This window comes from Spea bombifrons, chromosome 10 (assembly GCF_027358695.1).
Source record: "Spea bombifrons isolate aSpeBom1 chromosome 10, aSpeBom1.2.pri, whole genome shotgun sequence".
In the NCBI taxonomy this organism is placed as follows: Eukaryota; Metazoa; Chordata; class Amphibia; order Anura; family Pelobatidae; genus Spea; species Spea bombifrons.
This window is the reverse complement of record NC_071096.1, coordinates 23,269,999-23,291,205: the sequence shown is the minus strand read 5'-3', so window position 1 is coordinate 23,291,205 and position 21,207 is coordinate 23,269,999. Positions and strand designations below refer to the sequence as shown.

The window sequence follows — 21,207 nt, the reverse complement described above, 5'->3', positions numbered from 1 at the left end:
AAGTAAAAAAACTAGCTAAATAGATTCTACTACTTGTCCTGAGTTTAGAAATACCCAATGTTTTTATGTTTTTTTTGCTGTTTTTTGTAAGTTATAGGGCAATAAGCACAAGCAGCGTTTTATGATTTCCAAACCTTTTTTAACAAATCTGGTCAGTCTGCCTCCATCTCCTCTTTTGAACATCTTTGAAGCCGGTTAACTCAATTTAACGCATTCAAACCATATATTTTTGAAAACTAGACACCCCAGGGTATTTCAAATGCTGTTATTTTAACCCTTTCCATGCAACAGTTATACAACCACACTTTGTCAAAATTTGTAATAGTAATTTTTTAAATTTTTTTCCCACACAAATTGTACTTTAGTTATAGATATACAGGTTCTGGTATATGTCACTGTCAAACAACACCCCAATGTGTGTTCAGGAACATCTCCTGAGTACAGCGATGCCCCACATGCATGGGTTTGTCAGATTGTTTGGCTGGTAAAAGGCTACTTTTGGGGCATGCGTAATTTAGGTGGTCATTTGGTCATTCTGCCTCCATCTCCTCTTTGGAAGATCTTTGAAGCCAGTTAACTCAATTTAACCCCGTCAAACCATATATTTTTGAAAACTAGACACCCCAGGGTATTCCAAATGCTGTTATTTTAACCCTTTCCATGCACCAATTATACAACTACACTTTGTCAAACTTTGTAATAGTAATTCTTTTTATTTTTTTTTTCACACAAATTGTACTTTAGTTATAGATATACAGGTTCTGGTATATGTCACTGTCAAACAACACCCCAATGTGTGTTCAGGAACATCTCCTGAGTGCAGTGATACCCGACATGCATGGGTTTGTCATGTTGTTTGAGATTTAAAATGCCACATTTGGGAAGTGAGCTTTTTTTCTCCATTTTGGCCAGTCTGTACCTATGCCCTATCTTTGAGCTCAGGCACTCAAATTTACCCCATCAGCCATTTTTTTTTATATATTAGACACCCCTTGGGTATTTGAAGTGCTTTTATTTTAACTCTCTGTTGAGATTTTTGAAAAATTTTAGCACTTGCTCAAAATAATAAACTTTAATTTAATTTTATTTTTTTAATATTTTTTTTATATTTTTTTCACACATTTTGCTGGTACTGGATGGTTTATCTAGTCACATCACTGCATAATTATTTTTAAATGTTAGCACATTTTTTTTTATTATTATTATTATTTGAATATTTTACTAATCACATTGTGATTAGAAAGCTGGGCTCCATTGACTTGCATGGTTGAATGCAGTACCTGTATTCAACCTGCAAGTGGAGCCAGAGTTCTCTAGAGCAAACTCTTTCATCTTTATTGTTTTTTTTCCCGGACCGCCACCATCTTGCTGATGGCGAAGATCACCGGCAGTCCATCCTCAGGTAAGTGTTTGGTGTCGCTGGATGCCTCCTGATTGAGGCATTCCAGCGACACCATTTAAGTTTAGGAGGCGATCGTTGATCGCCTCCTAAACGCTTTTAAAACGGGCGTCCGCCGCCATACAATGTATGGCGGCTGTTGACGCCCCGGGGAGGGGCCAGACATGGCCCCCGATGCCGATCTCGGCCTTGCTGTAATGCCTCGACATCGAGGCATTACAGCAACGCCGTTTAAGCGAAGAAAGTGATCGTTGATCACTTTCTAAGCTTATTTAATATTTTGACGGTTCAGGACCGTCAAAGGTCATTAAGTGACCATTTTTCCATGACGGTCCTGAACCGGCAAAAGTCGTTAAGGGGTTAAAGACCATAATCTCCACCTATTGATTAAAAACTCCAATCAGAATTATGGATATCACTTATTGTAATTAGAAACTTTATAGCATATTTACACAATTTTATTTCCATTATTCACTGCTGAGAGACACTCCAATCTAAGGAATAATTTTAAGAAACCACCTGCTGTTTATCCTTGACCAGATACCTGCTTACCTGTAGTAGAGAATACAAGGGGAGGGAGGAGAGAGAAATATTTATATGGATTAAAAGCAAATAAGATGGCTCTGACTCCATTTTGTGTTTGTGTGGGTGTAATATGATAAAATATAATACACTTACTTTCCAGCCTAAAATATCTGACAGAACTGAGTTTATTGGGAACAGCACAGATATTTAAACACACAGCAATGCCCACACAGAGTCACTTTTTCGGTGCAATACAGAGGGTGTGGCGTAAATCCCTGGGTCCCAATGGATAGCTCAGGGCCCAATGTTATGTTTCAATATGTGACTTGATCCGTTGTCGGGAACCTGAGCCACAGCGCTGGAAGCGTCCCCGGGAATAGTCTGCACAATAGCCGGGCCAGAGTTCCAAAGCCATGACTAGGTAAACCTCAGTTCCGAACATAGGTAATAAAAACAGGTTTCCCAAATAAGCTTCCTCTTCGTAACCACCTGCAATTGTGGCCCACCAGGAACACAGGAGTTTTTCTGCTCAACATTTTTGTATATCAGGCATTCTTTGGTATATATGCTACACGCTGGGCTGCCTGGAAAAAGAAAACACAAATTTAATCTTCCGCTTCTATTTAACACACAGATAACACATATGTGTGGTATGTCAGTGTTACGCAGTCAGAGGAAGCCCTCAAATCATGAGAAATTTGCACAATGAACATAAGATGTGTACCTCATGATTTTGATAACTACCCCAATACACCAAAATAAACCAAACTAATTATTCCTTAAATCAACCCACCAGGATTTCAAAGACACCTCACATACTTCTGTTGGTGGCTCACTGCAACCATAAATCTAACAGGAATTTTACTTTTTTACTCTACTTTTCCACATGCCAGGCATGTTTTGGTATGGATGCAACAAGCTTGGCTACCTGAAACAAGAAAAAAAACAATTAAACGCCCATTTCTCCTGAACGGTTGAACCAGCAAGGTGCACTACATGGTTTGGAGGAGGAGGTAAAAACTACCTTTACACACCAAAATAACCCTCACAAATTATACTTTCTGAAACTACAATCTATGAAGATTCCAAAGACATCCTACTTACCTTTCTAGGAGGTCCACAGGAAATTTTAATACATAATAGTTACTCCAGAATCAATTTTTATTTTTGTGAATAAGTTTACATTGTGGGATGTGCAGAATTCTGCAATTGGCCATATCACGTGGTTAGATCACAAGCCAATTTCCATCACCCTCTATGAGATTATGGCAGTTAGAGGGTATGGTGTTTGGAGACTAAATGAGGCACTGCTAAATAACTCTTAACCCCTTAAGGACCGGGCTCATTTTTCGTTTTCTACCCTGTGGGACCGAGGCTGTTTTGACACTTTTGTGGTGCTTGTGTTCAGGTGTAATTTTCTCCTCACCCATTTAGTGTACCCACATAAGTTATATATTGTTTTTTTCAGGACAAGATGGGCTTTCTTCAGATACCATTATTTTGATCGTATCATCTTATTTACTATAAAAAAAAATAAAAAAAACATGGTGAAAAATTGAAAAAAAAAGACATTTTATGACTTTTATTTGAAAAATCTTTTACTCACCTAAAAAAGCAAGTAAAAAAACTAGCTAAATAGATTCTACTACTTGTCCTGAGTTTAGAGATACCCAATGTTTTTATGTTTTTTTGCTGTTTTTTGTACGTTATAGGGCAATAAGTACAAGCAGCGTTTTATGATTTCCAAATCTTTTTTAACAAATCTGGTCAGTCTGCCTACATCTCCTCTTTGGAACATCTTTGAAGCCGGTTAACTCAATTTAACCCATTCAAACCATATATTTTTGAAAACTAGACACCCCAGGGTATTCCAAATGCTGTTATTTTAACCCTTTCCATACACCAATTATACAACTACACTTTGTCAAACTTTGTAATAGTAATTTTTTTTATTTTTTTTTCCACACAAATTGCACTTTAGTTATAGATATACAGGTTCTGGTATATGTCACTATCAAACAACACCCCAATGTGTGTTCAGGAACATCTCCTGAGTACAGCGATACCCCACATGCATGGGTTTGTCAGATTGTTTGGCTGGTAAAAGGCTACTTTTGGGGCATGCGTAATTCAGGTGGTCATTTGGTCATTCTGCCTCCATCTCCTCTTTGGAATATCTTTGAAGCCGGTTAACTCAATTTAACCCATTCAAACCATATATTTTGGAAAACTAGACACCCCAGGGTATTCCGAATGCTGTTATTTTAACCCTTTCCATGCACCAATTATAGAACTACACTTTGTCAAACTTTGTAATAGTAATTTTTTTCACACAAATTGTACTTTAGTTATAGATATACAGGTTCTGGTATATGTCACTGTCAAACAACCCCCCAATATGTGTTCAGGAACATCTCCTGAGTGCAGTGATACCCGACATGCATGGGTTTGTCGGGTTGTTTCAGATTTAAAATGCCACATTTGGGAAGTGCGCTTTTTTTCTCCATTTTGGTCAGTCTGTACCTATGCCCTATCTGTGAGCTAGGCCACTCCAATTTACCCCATCAGCCATTTTTTTTATATATTAGACACTCCTTGGGTATTTGAAGTGCTTTTATTTTAACTCTTTGAGATTTTTGAGAAATTTTAGCACTTGCTCAAAATAATAAACTTTATTTTTTTATTTTTTTTTATTTTTTTAATACTTTTTTTATATTTTTTTTACACATTTTGCTGGTACTGGATGGTTCATCTAGTGACATCACTGCATAATTATTTTTAAATGTTAGCACATTTTTTTTAAAAAAATTTTTCCATTTTTTTTTTTTATTTTTTTTTGAATATTTTACTAATCACATAGTGATTAGAAAGCTGGGCTCCATTGACTTGCATGGTTGAATGCAGTACCTGTATTCAACCAGCAAGTGGAGCCAGTTCTCTAGAGGGTCTGGAGACCATCTAGCAAACTTTTTCTTGTTTGTTTTTTTACAGAGCGGCGGCCATCTTACTTGATGGCGAAGATCACCGGCAGCTGCGGCTGTGACCGCTCTCCGGAGCGGTCACAGCCCACCTAAAGGTAAGTGTTTGGTGTCGCTGGATGCCTCCTGATCGAGGCATTCCAGCGACACCATTTAAGTTTAGGAGGCGATCGTTGATCGCCTCCTAAACGCTTTTAAAACGGGCGTCCGCCGCCATACAATGTATGGCGGCTGTTGACGCCCCGGGGAGGGGCCAGACATGGCCCCCGATGCCGATCTCGGCCTTGCTGAATGCCTCGACATCGAGGCATTGCAGCAAGGCCATTTAAGCGAAGAAAGTGATCCTTGATCACTTTCTAAGCTTATTTAACTTTTTGACGGTTCAGGACCGTCAAAGGTCATTTAGTGACCTTCTTGTCATGACGGTCCTGAACCGGCAAAGGTCGCGAAGGGGTTAAGAAAGCAAAGCAGAATGCATATTTTAACTTTTAGGCTGAATGGGTAAGTAAAATATTGCCATCACTAATACCCCCAGATCAAGTGGTGTTTGTACCAGGATGTTAAGTTAATAGCTAATTCATGAAGATGTGTCAGTCTTTTTTCAAGTGCACAGTAAAGAGAGACAACACTGTTACTATTATCACCTAAAAAGACTTTCTATTTTTAGCCTCTAGTGTAGACACCCACGCGGGACTGTTTTCTTAATCCCTCTCCGGCTGAATTTTTGACCATTACCACCCGCTCCCGCAACATGCATCCAATCCCGTCCGCTCCGACAATGGGTGTCCAATCCCACCCACTTCTGCAAACATTCTGTCACAGATAGTTAAGAGTTCACACAAATGTTAGGGCTATGCTAAACGTTCAAAATAACAGACATAAAACATTGCATTCCATTAAACGGACCATAAGATAAATGAGGCTGAATATTAAAGTGAGGTTAGGACTAGAGGACTGCATTGGGATCTGTGAGACGCTGTGAGGGAGCAACTCGAAGGCAGCCTTGCGGGACTGCACGGGAAATCTAAAGTTCAGGTAAGGAGGTGGACGTGATTGGCCACATTTGTGGCGGGAGCAGAACACACACATTGCTGGAGCGGATGGGACTGGACAAAAAAAAAAAAATCAGCGGGATTAAAAAAGCAGTCCCAAGCAAGTTTTTTTTACAGGTTTTTTAGAGGACTGATGTAGTCCTCTACTCTAGTGTGTCAGTTATGTATATCATAGATGGTTGGTAAAGTGTGCATCCACAACTAGCTATCAATGTCTGACAGTGTCAATTCTTCTCCTTTCCAGCACAATTAGTCTCTTAGCCACTTCAAAACACTGCCCTTCACACAGCAGGAAAGGGTGAGAGCAATCAAGCAGTGTTAACCTCTACAATGCCATGATTGCATCAATGCTGCGTTATGCAGTTCAGAGGCTGCGACCGTGGGTGTCTTTGGTCGCAGCAGCATTTAAATAGTTAAGAAAAACAATTAAATCTTCCTCAACCCACATACATACATATATATATATATACCGTATTGGCTCGGATATAGGCCGCACCCGAATATAGGCCGCAGCCTAAAAGTTAGGTGCTTTTCTAAGGAAAAAAATTTCTTAGTTAAAAAAAAACGTAGAATAGATCTGCTGCCATTCTGCCCTCCACCCGATATATACTGCCACTCTGACCGACCCCCCCGAGTTACGCTGCCACTCTGCCCCCAACCCCTCCCCCCCGACTTACCAAAGAAGACTCCCATGTGTCTTGCGTGGCCGGCAGGGGACTCCTACGCAATACGCGTAGACAACTTCCGGTGCCGGCACTTCCGCCGGCATGGGAGATTGTCTCAGCGCATCGTGTAGACGTTCACCGGCTGCGGCGATGCGCGTAAACGACCTCCGCTGCCGGCACGTCTGCACGATGTGCTTTAACAATCTCCCTTGCCGTGACTCCCCCCCGTGGGAATTCCTGGCAAGGGAGATTGTTAAAGCACACCGAGCAGATGTGCCAGCAGCGGAGGTCGTTCACGCGCATTACCGCTGCCGGTGAACGTCTACACGATGCGCTTAGACAGCCTCCCCTGCCGGCACTTTCCACGGGGGGAGTGCCGGCAGGGGAGGCTGTCAGAGCAGAGAGTAGGATGCAGGTCCCCTGCACCACTACGGGAATCTGTATCCTAACCCTGCTGCCTGCCCGGCGCCCGGAACTGCAGGTCCCGGGCGTCGGGCGCTAGACCCCGAATATAGGCTGCACCCCCACTTTAAAGATTTAAAGTGAGGGAAAAAAGTGCGGCCTATATACGGGCCAATAAGGTATATATATATCCAGTAGAACTTAATAACAACATGGTAACGTGTTTTCCTCTCTTAGGGTTTGTGGATATCAATACTAGAGCCCAAAGACAGATTTAGATTCTGAATATTTTAACAAAAAGACAAAGATTACACAGTGCCACAATTACAAAAAAACAAGACATACAGAAGAAAAATAAAACAGCAAACCGTTCTTAAAACCAATGGGACCCTCACTCACGAGTTTCTCCAATAAGTAGGCCTGTGGGAACTCCTTAAGTCGAGACGGTTTCTTATTATGTTGTTCCGATCAGAGTATATTATGGAGTTCTGCTTTGAGGTGGCTGCATTGCCCCTAAATCAGACTATTTTGCAAGAAAACACCCCTCTGACCACATGGCCAATTATATGACACCTTCCCCAAGAATTGGTTCCCATCTTTGATCTGCCAATAGGTTATGGTGGGGTAAAGGTGATGGAAAACCCCTCCACTTAAGATAGGAATGGAATTCCTATAACTAAGGGTCCTTATCAGTTAGGCCATGAATCACCACAGGGGTCCTGGGAAGGTGACACCTCTTGCCAGAACAGATACAGAGGGCATGCACAAAGAAATACATTTAAATTAACCTCAGGTTAACTCATTGAATGCTTAAACAAAGAAACTAACCTCTGCTGGGTTACCCTTCCATGCATCCACTACATTATATGAGTTAATCATGACACCTTCCACTAGTGACAGCTGTCAGAGAGGATCATCCAGGTCATAAAGGTAAAACAATAAGAAATACACATTTTAATATTTTTTATGTATTATTAATCTTATCACTGATTAGTAACGTTTAAGGTCACTGATTATCGATTGAACTCACTGATGAATAGCCAGTGACCTAATCTAATTATCACCAGTATAATTAACACTATACACCAACTCTAACATCTACCACTACTAGAGTGGCAATGGACAAATAGCCCAGACACTGAGGCTGCACATGCGTGACTGTAAGCTACTTTTTTCTGCTCCTATAGCTTGCGGCCGGGAATATCCAGTGCATGTAGTGATGTCAGCCAAGCAACCAATCAGGCATGCCAGATGGCAAATCAGGGCCTAGTATCCATTAAAAGCACCTCAATACTACCCATTATACTATTCACTAGAGCAATAGCTTAATATAAATCACTAAATGCTTTCTTAATGGTTTGTATTCTAGTTAGAACACCAAAAAGGGCATTTAAAAATGGCATTTAGACCCATGTATGCCAGAAAACGTAGGGGCTCCAGCATGAAACACTGATCCTGAAATATACATAAAATGTGAAAAGGAGAAGGGGAAAAAAAAATCAAAATCCTGTGTTAGATTTGTGGTTGCCGAGGTCCACTTAGAGAGGGAAGTTGGGTGTCCCTGAAGACATAGATTGTGGGGGTTAAGCGGTAGTTCCTTCCTCTCCAAAAATATGAAGTGTGTAGTCCAGGCTTAACTGTAAAAAGCTGAAACTTTGCATACATATGATCATGAGGGTCCCTTGTGACTGAGTTACATTGACATACCACATATATGTGGTATCCATGTTCTCAGGACTAGCAGGAGATTTATTTGTAATTTCTTTTTTGTAGCTAAATAAGGATCATCATCACAAAATGTACGACCCGTTTTGGAAGTTTTATCAAATAAAAAGTACAAAAATGAAAAGATGAATTTCTGAAAATGTCCCAAAGGGAAAAATCTGTCCATACATATGGCACGCAAAGGGTTAAATATGGTCAAGACCTTAAACATATATACAAAAATTCCAGATCATTTCCTTAAGGTAACCCTTACGTTAGAGTCCAAGTTGCATGCTATTCCAATGGGACATGACAAGGCTCCTTGTCCTACTAAATTTTTGTATCGGCTCTTAAACCTTTAGCCAAGGTCCAAGGATACTATTATTCAACCACTTACACACAGCAAAAGTATAGAGCCTAAAACTGTCCTTTTTTAACATGGATGGTCTTTTGGCGTTTTATTGCCACTATAAATACAGCTGCAGGAATATGAGGAAAATATATATGTATACATTATAAAAATAACCAAACTAAATCCGCACAGCTTCCAGTACAGATGTAGTTCCGTGTAAACACAACTATCTAGATTAATATATTCTAATAAGTAAAAATTGCAAGGCATAATTCAGTACCATGCCTAGGCACTCAACAGAATAAAGGACCACATTAGGAAGAGTAAGAAATGCACAGATTAGTTCAATTTTTGCCTAGGGGTAGCAAACAATTCACTCACCAGCTGATTTGCTTAACCAGTACAAAGCAAGCAAGTGGGAGGCAAACAAGCATTGGACAGCCTTCACTTGCTCTCAGTGGTTCGCACTTTTTATGGATTTTGGAGAAAAAGGTTTCTCATGTGTTGCTATAGTGGCCACATGCAACAACGTTTAATAAAATGAGCTTGGTATATTTAGCCTAGGGTTACTAGGCCTATGTCAGAAAATCAGGTAGCAGCATCCTGCTGCAACCAGTATCCCCAGTGCTGTATAACTACAACAACAAGGTAAATGCAAGGGGATGCTTATCATTTGTATATAAAAAAAAAATTAGATTCTTAGTATTTAATAGTGGTAAGTGTTGCTGCATGACAAGCATTATATATAATTTCAAATATTTAGTAATGTGATTACATATACTGACTGTTCCCTATATAGTATATTTATATATCTTAAGTTTGTATATCATCTCTATATGCTTTACGGAAATGGAGACAATATATTTGTATACCTAGGTACACATACACTGTGTAAATATAATTCTAAACCGTATATAATGGGCGTGCTAGATAAAATTATACATAATTCCTTATAGCACACACCACACATTTACAAGATACCTTAACAGATGGCAGTTACGCAATCCTAGGCACAGGGCAGACAGACTCGCATAAAAGAAACAAATCATAGCATTAACACAAACCCTGCACATTGACACACAGACTCCGGGATTCATAACGCTGATGTGCGAGCCGCTGAGCATTTTTACAGCAGTACGTTTCTTTTTTGCTACTGTGTACTGAGCGTATATGTGGTTTTCGTGGACCTGGGTGGTTTATTCAGGGCGCCCTGACTATATCGCTGTATCTACTACCTTGGATCGATTTGTCGGTGTCGGTCCTATCCGGATTCCCCATGTCCGGCGCAGATCCCTGTTAGAATTGGCCGCTTCCTCGGATTTATAATATGATTTATATGGTACAAAGCAAAGAAAGAGGAACTTCCTGTGTGTGAGCGCGCTCTGTCAGCTATTAATGCGATACAGAGGCTCTCCCCTGTCGTTGGGTGTGTCAGAATGCATGCCAGTGCTACAGAAAGGGTGCAGTCGTGTTTCTAGGTGTACTCTGCATACACACGGGTTAAACTGAGTATGCGTTAAATGATAGAACGCATTATGCGCCCCGCACAATATCCATATGTCAAAAAGAGAAAAGAAGTCCAATATGCCGGAGGAATGACGGAATTTAAATTTGGATGTATGCCTCATTATGTAAAGAGAAATTCCCAGCAAAATGCATTATTAGTTTTTGGCAAAGACAAACGTTTTTGCTTACTGTTACATTTTTTTTCCAATCATTTTTAGTCATTTCTATGTGCTACTAATACAAAGCTTTTTCAATGGCCGATGTTATTTTTTGTACCCTTTGTTTTAACATTTCTCCGGTGCTTGTGTTTAGCTGTAATTTTCTTCTTTCCCATTTACTGAACCCACGCAAGTTATGTATTGTTTTTTCAGGACAAAAGGGGGTTTCTTTAGATGCCATTATTTTGATGGTATCATCTAATTTACTATTAAAAAAAGTATAAAATATGGAGAAATATTGAGAAAAAAGTTGACTTTTTCCTGCTAAATTTATTCTAATATTGGTCCTGAATTTAGAAATACTCAATGTTTTTGTTTTTTCCCATGTTATAGGGCAATTAGTACAAGTAGCATATTGCTATTTCAAAGCTTTTTTTTCTCTTCAAATATGGTCATACTACCCATGTTCTATTTGGGACACCTTTGAAGCTGGCCACTTCAATTTACCCCATCAAACCATATATGTTTGAAAACTAGACACCCCAGGGTATTTCAAATTCTAGTATTTTAATGCTTTCCATGCACTAATTCTACCACCAGCATTTTGTGGTAGTAAAATGTTATAGGGTTCTTTCCCACACACATTTTACTTCTGGTATGAATTTACACCACCTGGTATATGTCACTGCCAAGCAACACTAATATGTGTTCAACAAAATCGCCTCAGTACTAGTGATGTCCGGATCATGAACGAATCGTTCATTTGATCCGAATCTTTTCAGTGATCCGGTAGACTCAGTTCAGTTCAATCATGCAGTTGTAACCTGATCCTAGAGCGAGTCATCTGCAGAGCACTCAGACACAGACTCTGGGTTCAGGTTACAGCTTATTAATTCACAGAGGAACGATGACTCATAGAGTCAGAGAGTCGTTCAATGATTCATGTGATTCATATGATTCAAATGAGTCATATGATTCAATGATTCGAATCTTACAAGGATCCGGATCTTACAGGGATCCGAATCTTACAGGGATTCGAATCATTCAGAGAATATCACCATACTTTTATAAATAAATACATGAATAATTACTGCCCCCAGGATTTACATTCCCCTTTACCTCTAACTGCATCTTAAGTTAACTTTATTAAATTAAATTAACCCATAACACCCCATCAACCATGACTGCCCCTAAAATTAACCCTTAACACCCCATTAAGTATAACTGCCCCTAAATTAACCCTAAACACCCCGTTAAGCATAACTGCCCCTAAATTAACCCTAAACACCCCATCAACCATAACTGCCCCTAAATTAACCCTAAACACCCCATTAACCATAACTGCCCCCAAATTTACACTAAAGACCCCATCAACCATACCAATGTATTAGGTAATTTATTATTATTATTATTATTATCCTTTATTTATATAGCGCCAACAGTTTACGCAGCGCTTAATACAATACATAAATTCAAGGGATATGACAAGACAAGAATTGACAGACTAAGACAAACCGATACATTTGGTGGAGAGAGCCCTGCTCGCAAGCTTACAATCTAGAGGGAAATGGGGTGACAAACATAAGGCATAGAGAAAGGGTGAGAGGTATTGTGGTGGTTGTATCGATGACAAGGAAGTTCTAGCAGCTAAGATGGTATGCTTCTCTGAAGAAGTGGGTTTTTAGATGTTTCTTGAATGTTGGGAGGGAGGGTGAATGCTGAAGGTTCCTTGGGAGTAGATTCCAGAGATATGGGGCAGCTCGAGTGAAATCTTGTAGACGGGAAAAGGAAGAGGTGATGAGTGAGGAGGAGAGCCTTAGCCCATGGGAGGAACGTAGGGATCGAGTAGGAGAGTATTTGCTAATGAGGTCAGAAATGTACGGAGGAGCAGTATTATGGATGGCCTTATACGTCAGTACCAGGATCTTAAATTTAATTCTAAAGGTAATTGGGAGCCAGTGGAGGGTTTCACAGAGGGGGGAAGCAGAAGAGGAGCGACGTGCAAGGAAGATGAGCCTAGCAGCGGCATTTAGGATAGACTGTAGAGGAGAGAGTCGAGACAGTGGAGTGCCAACCAGAAGAGTATTGCAGTAGTCAAGACGGGAAATGATAAGGGAATGAACCAGGGTTTTTGTTCTTGGGTGAGGAATGGGCGGATACGAGAGATGTTTTTTAGGTGCAAGCGGCAGGATCTGGCGAGAGACTGAATGTGAGGGATGAAGGAGAGGTTTGAGTCAAGGATGACCCCAAGGCATCGGGCCTGGTTAGTAGGAGAGATAGTCGTGTTGTTAATGGTGATAGAGAATTCAGGTAGTGGAGTGGAGATGGAGGGAGGGAAGATAATGAGTTCAGTTTTAGAAAGATTAAGTTTCAGGTAGTGTTGTGACATCCATGAAGAAATAGCAGACAAGCAATTGGTAATACAGGACAGGAGAGATGGAGAGAGATCAGGAGAAGACAGGTAGATTTGGGTATCATCTGCATATAGGTGATACTGGAAGCCAAATGAGTTGATTAGTTTGCCAAGAGAGGAAGTATAAAGAGAGAACAGCAGATGGCCAAGGACTGAACCTTGGGGGACACCAACGGAAAGTGGAAGGGGTGATGATGTCTTGCCAGAGAAGTTGACAGAGAAGGAACGGTTAGACAGATATGAGGAGATCCAGGAGAGAGCTGTATCTCGAATGCCTATAGAAGCAAGTGAGTCTAGAAGAAGGTGGTGATCAACAGTATCGAAAGCAGCAGAGAGATCCAGTAGAATTAGAATAGAGTAGTGACCTTTTGCTTTGGCAGAGAGCAAGTCATTGGAGACTTTTGTTAGAGCTGTTTCAGTAGAGTGAAGGGGTTTGAAACCAGACTGTAGAGGGTCAAGGAGGGAATTAGAGGAGAGGAAGTTAGTGAGGCGATTGTACACAATCCGTTCAAGGAGCTTAGAGGTAAAAGGAAGCAGAGAGATAGGACGGTAGTTAGTCAAACAGACGGGATCTGAGGAAGGATTCTTTAGAATGGGTGTGATTAGCCCATGCTTGAAGGCAGATGGTACAGTTCCAGATGATAGAGAAAGATTAAATAGGTGGGATAATAAGTGATGGACCAAGGGATGGACATAGAGACTTTGTGAGGTGTATCTGGAGTACATGCAATTAGTTTAGGGGCAGTTGTGGTTAATGGGGTATTTAGGGTTAATTTAGGGGCAGTTATGGTTGATGGGGTGTTTAGGGTTAATTTAGGGGCAGTTATGCTTAACGGGGTGTTTAGGGTTAATTTAGGGGCAGTTATGCTTAATGGGGTGTTAAGGGTTAATTTTAGGGGCAGTCATGGTTGATGGGGTGTTAAGGGTTAATTTAATGCTAAGGGCTAATTTAATTAATTTAATAAAGTTAACTTAAGGTGCAGTTCGAGGTAAAGGGGAATGTAAATCCTGGGGGCAGTGATTATTAATGTATTTATTTATAAAAGTATGGTGATATTCTCTGAATGTTTCAAATCCCAATGAAGGCAGAGAGTCGTTCAAAGATTCGGATCTTATAGTGATCCGGATCTTACAGTGATCCAGATCACTGTAAGATTCAGATCCCTGTAAGATCCGAATCTTTGAACGACTCTCTGCCTTCATTGACATCACTCGAGTAGGCAGGCAGAAGGGTTCATTGACTAATGAAAGGGGCGGGGCCAATCGTTAGTGTGCCTGCACGGAGGGACTGGGAAACAGTAACTTTGTGAGTCACACTGAGTGTGAGATTTGGATCATGAATCAGATCATTTCAGTGAACGAGGCGAAATGATCCGATTCACTTTAACGATCCGAACTTCCCATCACTACTCACTACAGTGATACCACCCATGCATGGATTTGTCAGGTTGCTTGGATGGTAAACTGCCACATTTGGGAAGTGTGCATTTTTCAATTTGGAATTTTGACAGGTGGTTATCCCCCCCATGTGTTATTTGGGACATCTGTGAAGCCAGCCAATTCAAATTACCCCATTAAATCATATATTTATGAAAACAAGACACCCCAGGGTATTTCATATGCTGCTATTTTAACTCTTTCCATGCAATACTTTTTGTGAAGATAGAGTGCTAATTTTAGGACATACTAAAAAAAACGTATGTACTGTATATATATACATATACTCAATGGCCACTTTATGAGGTACACCTTGCTAGTACCAGGTACACTGTGCTCATAAAGGGATAGACATTGTCAGCAACAATACTCAGGTAGGCTGCTGCATTTAAATGATGCTCAGTTGGTACTAAGGGGCCCAAAGTGTGTCCCCCACACCATTACACCACTACCCCCAGCCTGAACTGTTGACACAAGGCAGGATGGATTCATGCTTTCATGTTGTTTACACCAAAGTCTGACCCTGTCATCTTAATGTTGTGCGTTCAGAGATGGTATTCTGTATAACTAGGTTGTGCCATTCCTGTCAGCTAAGAGGAAACTGAGGCTACAATTCCCATGTATGTTACTGTATGTGCCTGTATGTTACTGTGTGTGCGAATATATGAGTAAGTATGTTGCTGTGTGTGTGTCTTTGCTACGCGTGTATTTTACAGTGTGAGTATGTCCAACAGGGGCGTAACTAGACGCCTCAGGGCCCGGGTGCGAGAATCTGTTAACTTACACATCCATCCAGTAAATGCTGGAACCTAGGCATTATGGGACTGTGATTGCTGTTAGCAATCACACTCCTATCATGCCAAGTCAGCCAGTACATGCTGGTACAGGGTGGCTGTAAGTGCAGACCCCATACTGCTGGCAGCATCACTACACAAGGGGGGCAGCTGGCCAGGTTTCAGCATGTACTGGCTGACTTGGCATGATAGGAGTGTGATTGCTAACAGCAATCACAGTCCCATCATGCCTAGGTTCCAGCACTTACACATCCATGCTATCACACACACACACACACTCATTTATTCATATAATCATTCACTCACAGATTCATTCCCTCAATCACACACACTCATTCAAACACCCTCCCCACCCCCTTACCTGCACTGCAGCTCCTCGATGCCGCTCACAGACTTCAGCAGGGGGCGCGGCCTCCCTCTGCCTTCTCTGCTAAAGCACAGAGGAAGTAGGATGTCACGTGAACTCCACTTCCTCTGTGCAGTCCAGAAGACCCTCCCACAAGTAAGTAGCAGGGCTTGAGGTGCACCTCGAGGTCTCGCGGGCCGCATTTGGCCCGCGGGCCGCATGTTGGACGCCCCTGCCCGATTTCGGGGCGGCCCCTTGGCTTGGGCCCCCCTGCCCCCCTGCGACCCCGGTAGTTCCGCCACTGATGTCCAAGTATGTTACTGTGTGTGTACGTTACTATGTGTATGACAGTATGTGTACATACGTACATTATGTGTGTGTGCATGTGTGTAAGTAAAGTTAGTAAGTGTTTACATATGTCACTAGACTTCCACCGCCTGTGCCAACAAAGATAGAGGTGTGTGTGTTTCTGTGGTTTTACTTTTTTGTTTGTTATAGTTATTACGGATGATTGTGATGAATGTAGTAAATTTCTCATTATAGTTGGGTATCATTATGAGGAAAACAAATCATTATGTTTATATTAATTTTTATTGTATACTTAAGTATTCAATTCTGGGATTTATTGAGTTAATATACAATTACTTTCATCTGTGTGGCTATTAGCTCTGCCGCTATACTGGATTGGCTGACATGAAGGTAGTACCTCTGCCTCTGTGACAACCGCCTCTGTTTGGGGCCTGTAGGTTGTTAGTATGTGGCTATTTAATACTTTGTGTGGGAGTTAACCATACTCATTTAAAACCCCTGCTTAAGCAATGTTTACAGCAACACTGTTCAAACCAATTCTGAGAGACTCTGTCAAGTTTGTGTGCCCACCATTTGGTTTCTTGGAACTGCCCCTGGTAGGTGTCTGGGGAGATAGCATACTAGACAAGCAACTGTCCCCTGTATAGTCACTGCTCCATTTACCAGAATGCCTCTGTACGTCTCTCCTCCTCACTCAAATAGTTTCCTGGCTACAATGGTGAACCACACCTGGCTATCAATTCTGTATAACCTACACATCATTTCAAAGTCTTGTCATGAGTGATGGGCCAACTTTATGAATCTGACTTAAGATTGACTTCCTACAAATAAACCTCTATCAACAGAATATGCAAATGATAACCTCAGGCTCAACTCAGCCATCTTATCCTTGGACACCACCTTGTTCACCTCAGTGACTATTTCAGATGTAGGATTGGCTCCCTGTAGTTGCCTTCTGGAGATCCTAGTAACATAATCATCAAATTTAGGGCTTTCTTGTTTTGCTAGGAGGACTCGGGTCCCCAAATGACTCAGGGTATCATATGGGTCCTCACTGCTATTATCTTGACTGGAGCCATACCTCTCAAAAGACACAATTATCAGATATTGTCCCAGGGATCTGATGCAGTGTAGGATGTTCTAAAGCTCACATTTCAGCCATCCTCAAATAAAGAGAACTGTCTAGGATCCCACATTTACTTCTTTATGTGGCTGTTTATGCTGGGCTGATGACTTATGTTAGTCTACTGTTTATTCTGCAGAAAAAAGACAGAGTGACACTGGGCAACCAAAATATTCTTTTTTTTTTTTTTTTTGTGTAAATATATGTTTATTGTTTTATCATAACAACAGAACAGGAGATAAGTGGGAAGGGAAGACAAAAAAAAAAGGGGGGGGGAGAGGGGTCCATAAGTCCACAGAATACAGGCAGATGTAAAGCCCAACGCAGTGGGCCATCGTCGAACACAGGGCACATACAGCGGCAAGAATAATGCAGGAAATATAACACATTGACATACCAAAAGTAAGGCAACAAAAATCGTGTCAGCATATATCCGCCCAGGCATAAACAGTAGGCCGAATAGGGGGCCTCAGGGGCCGATCAAAATAGGACAAGATGGGGGTAAGTGTGGAGGCGCAGAGATGTAACATCCCTGACATAACAAGGGAAGGACACGGGGAAGGATGGCACACAAGAGGGAGACGAGAAGACAAACAGGAAGGAGAGAGAGAAGAAAGAAAGAGAGAGAAAAAAAAACAGCACAGCGCCCCACCCCGGAAACGACCCCTCACACCTGCAACAGGGCCCGAACGTCGGAGCTCCCAACATATTCCATCCAATAATACCACGTCTTCCGATACCTCTCACTTTGATCATCAGAGGACATGGCCAACTCCTCCAGAGACCTGATATGTTCCACTTTCAGGATCCACTCCCGAAACGAAGGTGGCAGAGGATCCTTCTAGTGAAGCGGGATTAAGGCTTTCGCTGCGTTTAGAAGGTGAGGCACTATCGACTTCCTATAGCTAGAGACCAATTGGTCAGTATGATGCAAAAGGAAAAAAGCAGGCGAAAACGGTACCTGACGGTCCGTGAACCGGGGCAAGAACGAATGGATCTGACGCCAGAATGGAACAATCCTCGGGCACTCCCACCATAAATTAAAAATTGTCCCTACCGCGGAGCCACACCTCCAACACGTATCTGGCACATCCGGGAAGGCAGCATGGAGAACATCAGGGGACCTATACCAGCGGGTCAGGAGTTTGTACGAGGTTTCTTGCAACTTAGTACTACGTGAGCTTTTATGGGTGAGGAGAAAAATTTTGTCCCAGTCTTTCGAGCTTAGAGAGACTTGCAGTAGCTGCTCCCAGAAGCCTTGAAAGCGCAACGGGACAGTGAGTTGCGTCCGTAAAAGAAGTTGATATAATAGCGAAACACCATGCGGAGGGAGGGATGGGCCAGTGCATAAGAGCTCAAAATTAGTAAGAGCACGCGTCATGGTATGTTTGCGAGCCGATTTAGTGAAGAAACTCAGCAATTGACAGTAGTGAAATTTATCGAGAATGGTGGGCAACCTGCCCGGTATAATCTTATCTAATGGTCTCAACCTGCCATCAAGTAAGAAGTCGGAAATAGGAGCCCTGTCCGTCAACGTGGTAGACAAAAAAGGGCCAGCAGCCTGTCCCTGCGGGAAGTCAGGATTATTTCTAATGGGCGTCAGGGATGAGGGATACGTCGTCAGAGAGTGCGATAAATGCAGCGAGTGCAGCGTGAGAAGCGTAGCCTTCACAAACGGGTGGGTGCGGGCGAAAGCTCGGGAGTGGTGGCGCGGCAACCACAAGAGATGGTGCAGGGGCACAGAATTCGCCTGGGCCTCAATGCCAACCCACAATTTGTGTACAGGACGGTGGAACCACTCCAGGGCTCGCAAGAGGTGGCAAGCCTGAAAGTACAGGCGGGGGTCCGGCAGACCCGCGCCTCCACATTATTTAGGCCTGCATAAGGTCGCAAACTGGATTCGGGGGCGCCCGCGAGACCATATGAAACGCAAAAACATGGAACGTACCGAAGTGAAAAAGGCCCGGGGGATCTCTATCGGGAGAGACTGGAACAAAAATAAAACCTTGGGCAGGATAGTCATTTTGAGCGTGTTAATTTTCCCAAACCATGAAATATGTTGAGGGGACCACGCGTTGAGGTCCTTCTGAATAGTAGACAACAAGGGAGGGAAATTACGGCGGTAAAGCTCCGACAGGTCTCGCGTAAGCCAGACCCCTAAATACCTCAGCTTCTCCCCACACCATTTGAAGGGGAAGCTAGAACGCAAATGCAGAGCGTCAAGCGTAGCCACATTAAGGTTCAGGATCTCAGATTTTGAAGTATTAATTTTGAGATTAGCCAAGTCCCCGTATTCTCTGAACTCACGGAGGATGACCGGGAGCGTCAGCCGGGGTTGCGTGATAACAAATAGTAAGTCGTCGGCATAACCCAGGACCTTGTGCATGACGTTACCAACTAATAGGCCCCGAATGTCCCCGTTCTGCCGGATGGACTCCATGAAAGGCTCCAAAGAAAGAATAAACAGTAAGGGGGAGAGCGGACAGCCCTGTCTGGTCCCATTCGTGATAGAGAAGGAGTCAGTTAACACTCCATTAACGCGCACCCGGGCCGAGGGGCGGGAATAAAGGGAGGAGACCCAGCGCTGCATATTGGGACCAAAACCCATATGATCCAAGACCGCAAACATAAAGGACCAATCCAACCTGTCAAAGGCTTTTTCAGCTGTTGACAGGAGGATGGTTTCAGTCTTGGAGGAGATCGCGTAATGCATTAAATTCACCGCCCTAAGTGTACTATCTCGGGATTCGCGTCCCGGCGTGAAACCTGTCTGATCAGGATGTACCAGGCACGGGATAAACCGTTGCATACGCGTGGCTAAAATTTTGGAAAACAATTTGAGGTCTGCGTTAAGCAGGGAAATGGGGCGGAAACTACTCCATTGCTCCAAATCCTTGCCCTCTTTGGGGATCAGGGAGATGTTAGCCATCAAGGTGTGTGGGTGAATATCCCTCCCCTCCAAAATAGAATTAAATGAGCACACCATCTGTGGCCCCAGGAGATATAACAGCTTCCGGTAATAAAGCAAAGGGAGCCCGCCTGGGCCAGGACACTTCCCAAGCTTGGACGCCTTAACCGCCACCCCCAGTTCAGCTATAGTGATAGGGGCCTCTATACTATCCGCCTGCTCCACCGACAACTTCCTCCTCAGCGTTCTAGAAAGATAAGCACGTATCGTAGCAGACCGGGCAGCCTGATCAGTGGACGAATGGGCACCCGACAGATTATAGAGATTAGAATAATAGTCCTTAAAGGCAGACATAATCTCATTGGGAAGCCTGCGGTGGGAACATAACATGGCCGGCAGCGAGTTTTCAGGGCTCTAGCCAAATATTTACCTGGTTTATCCCAGTGTTCATAATAAAGGGCCCTCAGCTTCAGAAAAGAGCGGCGTGCTTTAGAGACCAACAACGAAGAGAGGTCCCTACGCAAAAGAACCAATTGCTGGAAGGCCTCATCAGTAAGAGAATCTTTATGGGCCTGCTCTAACGTCGCAATGTCGTGATAGAGCTTCCCCAGGGGCGACGCAGCAACTTTCTTGCGCTCAGATCCGACCTTTATGAAATGACCGCGAACCACGCATTTATGAGCCTCCCACACAGTAAGAGGGGATACGTCCGGGGTAGCGTTATCTGCGAAATAGTCAGTCAGGAGGGAATGTGTGTCAGTCTGAACTATCGGGTCCGTAAAAAGTGATTTGTTAAGACGCCACGTCGTCGCCGCAGGTCGGGTCAGCGTTGAGGACAGAGACAATATCAACGGTGCATGATCAGACCAGGTAATCAGACCATAACGGGCAGACAGTAATTTGGGGAGATGGTAGTACGGCAGGAAGAGATAATCAAGTCTAGTATAAAGTCTCCTGGCCGTGGAAAAAAAACTGTAGTCCCTATCGCAGGGGTGAAGCGCTCTCCAGCAATCTACTAGCTGAAGATCATGAAGTAGAGCTTTCATTTTTTGGGAGACATGCGGGGGAGTTCAGGAGTGCCCTTCGGAAGTATCCAATCTGGGTTCAAGAGCCACATTGAAATCGCCGCCTAGGAT

The 21,207-nt window shown here is 42.7% G+C and overlaps 1 protein-coding gene across 1 annotated transcript in view; it reads right to left on the bottom strand.

Annotated features, from left to right (window-relative positions):
- LOC128467232 (ribosomal protein S6 kinase alpha-5-like) overlaps nucleotides 1–10,562 on the bottom strand; it is a 66,181-nt gene extending 55,619 nt beyond the window's left edge. The window contains exon 1 of the mRNA XM_053448799.1: nucleotides 10,313–10,562. Within this exon, the coding sequence (XP_053304774.1) occupies nucleotides 10,313–10,355 (43 nt within the window). The 5' untranslated portion in view covers nucleotides 10,356–10,562. The remainder of the gene's footprint in view (nucleotides 1–10,312) is intronic.
- Between the last annotated feature and the right edge of the window lie 10,645 nt (nucleotides 10,563–21,207).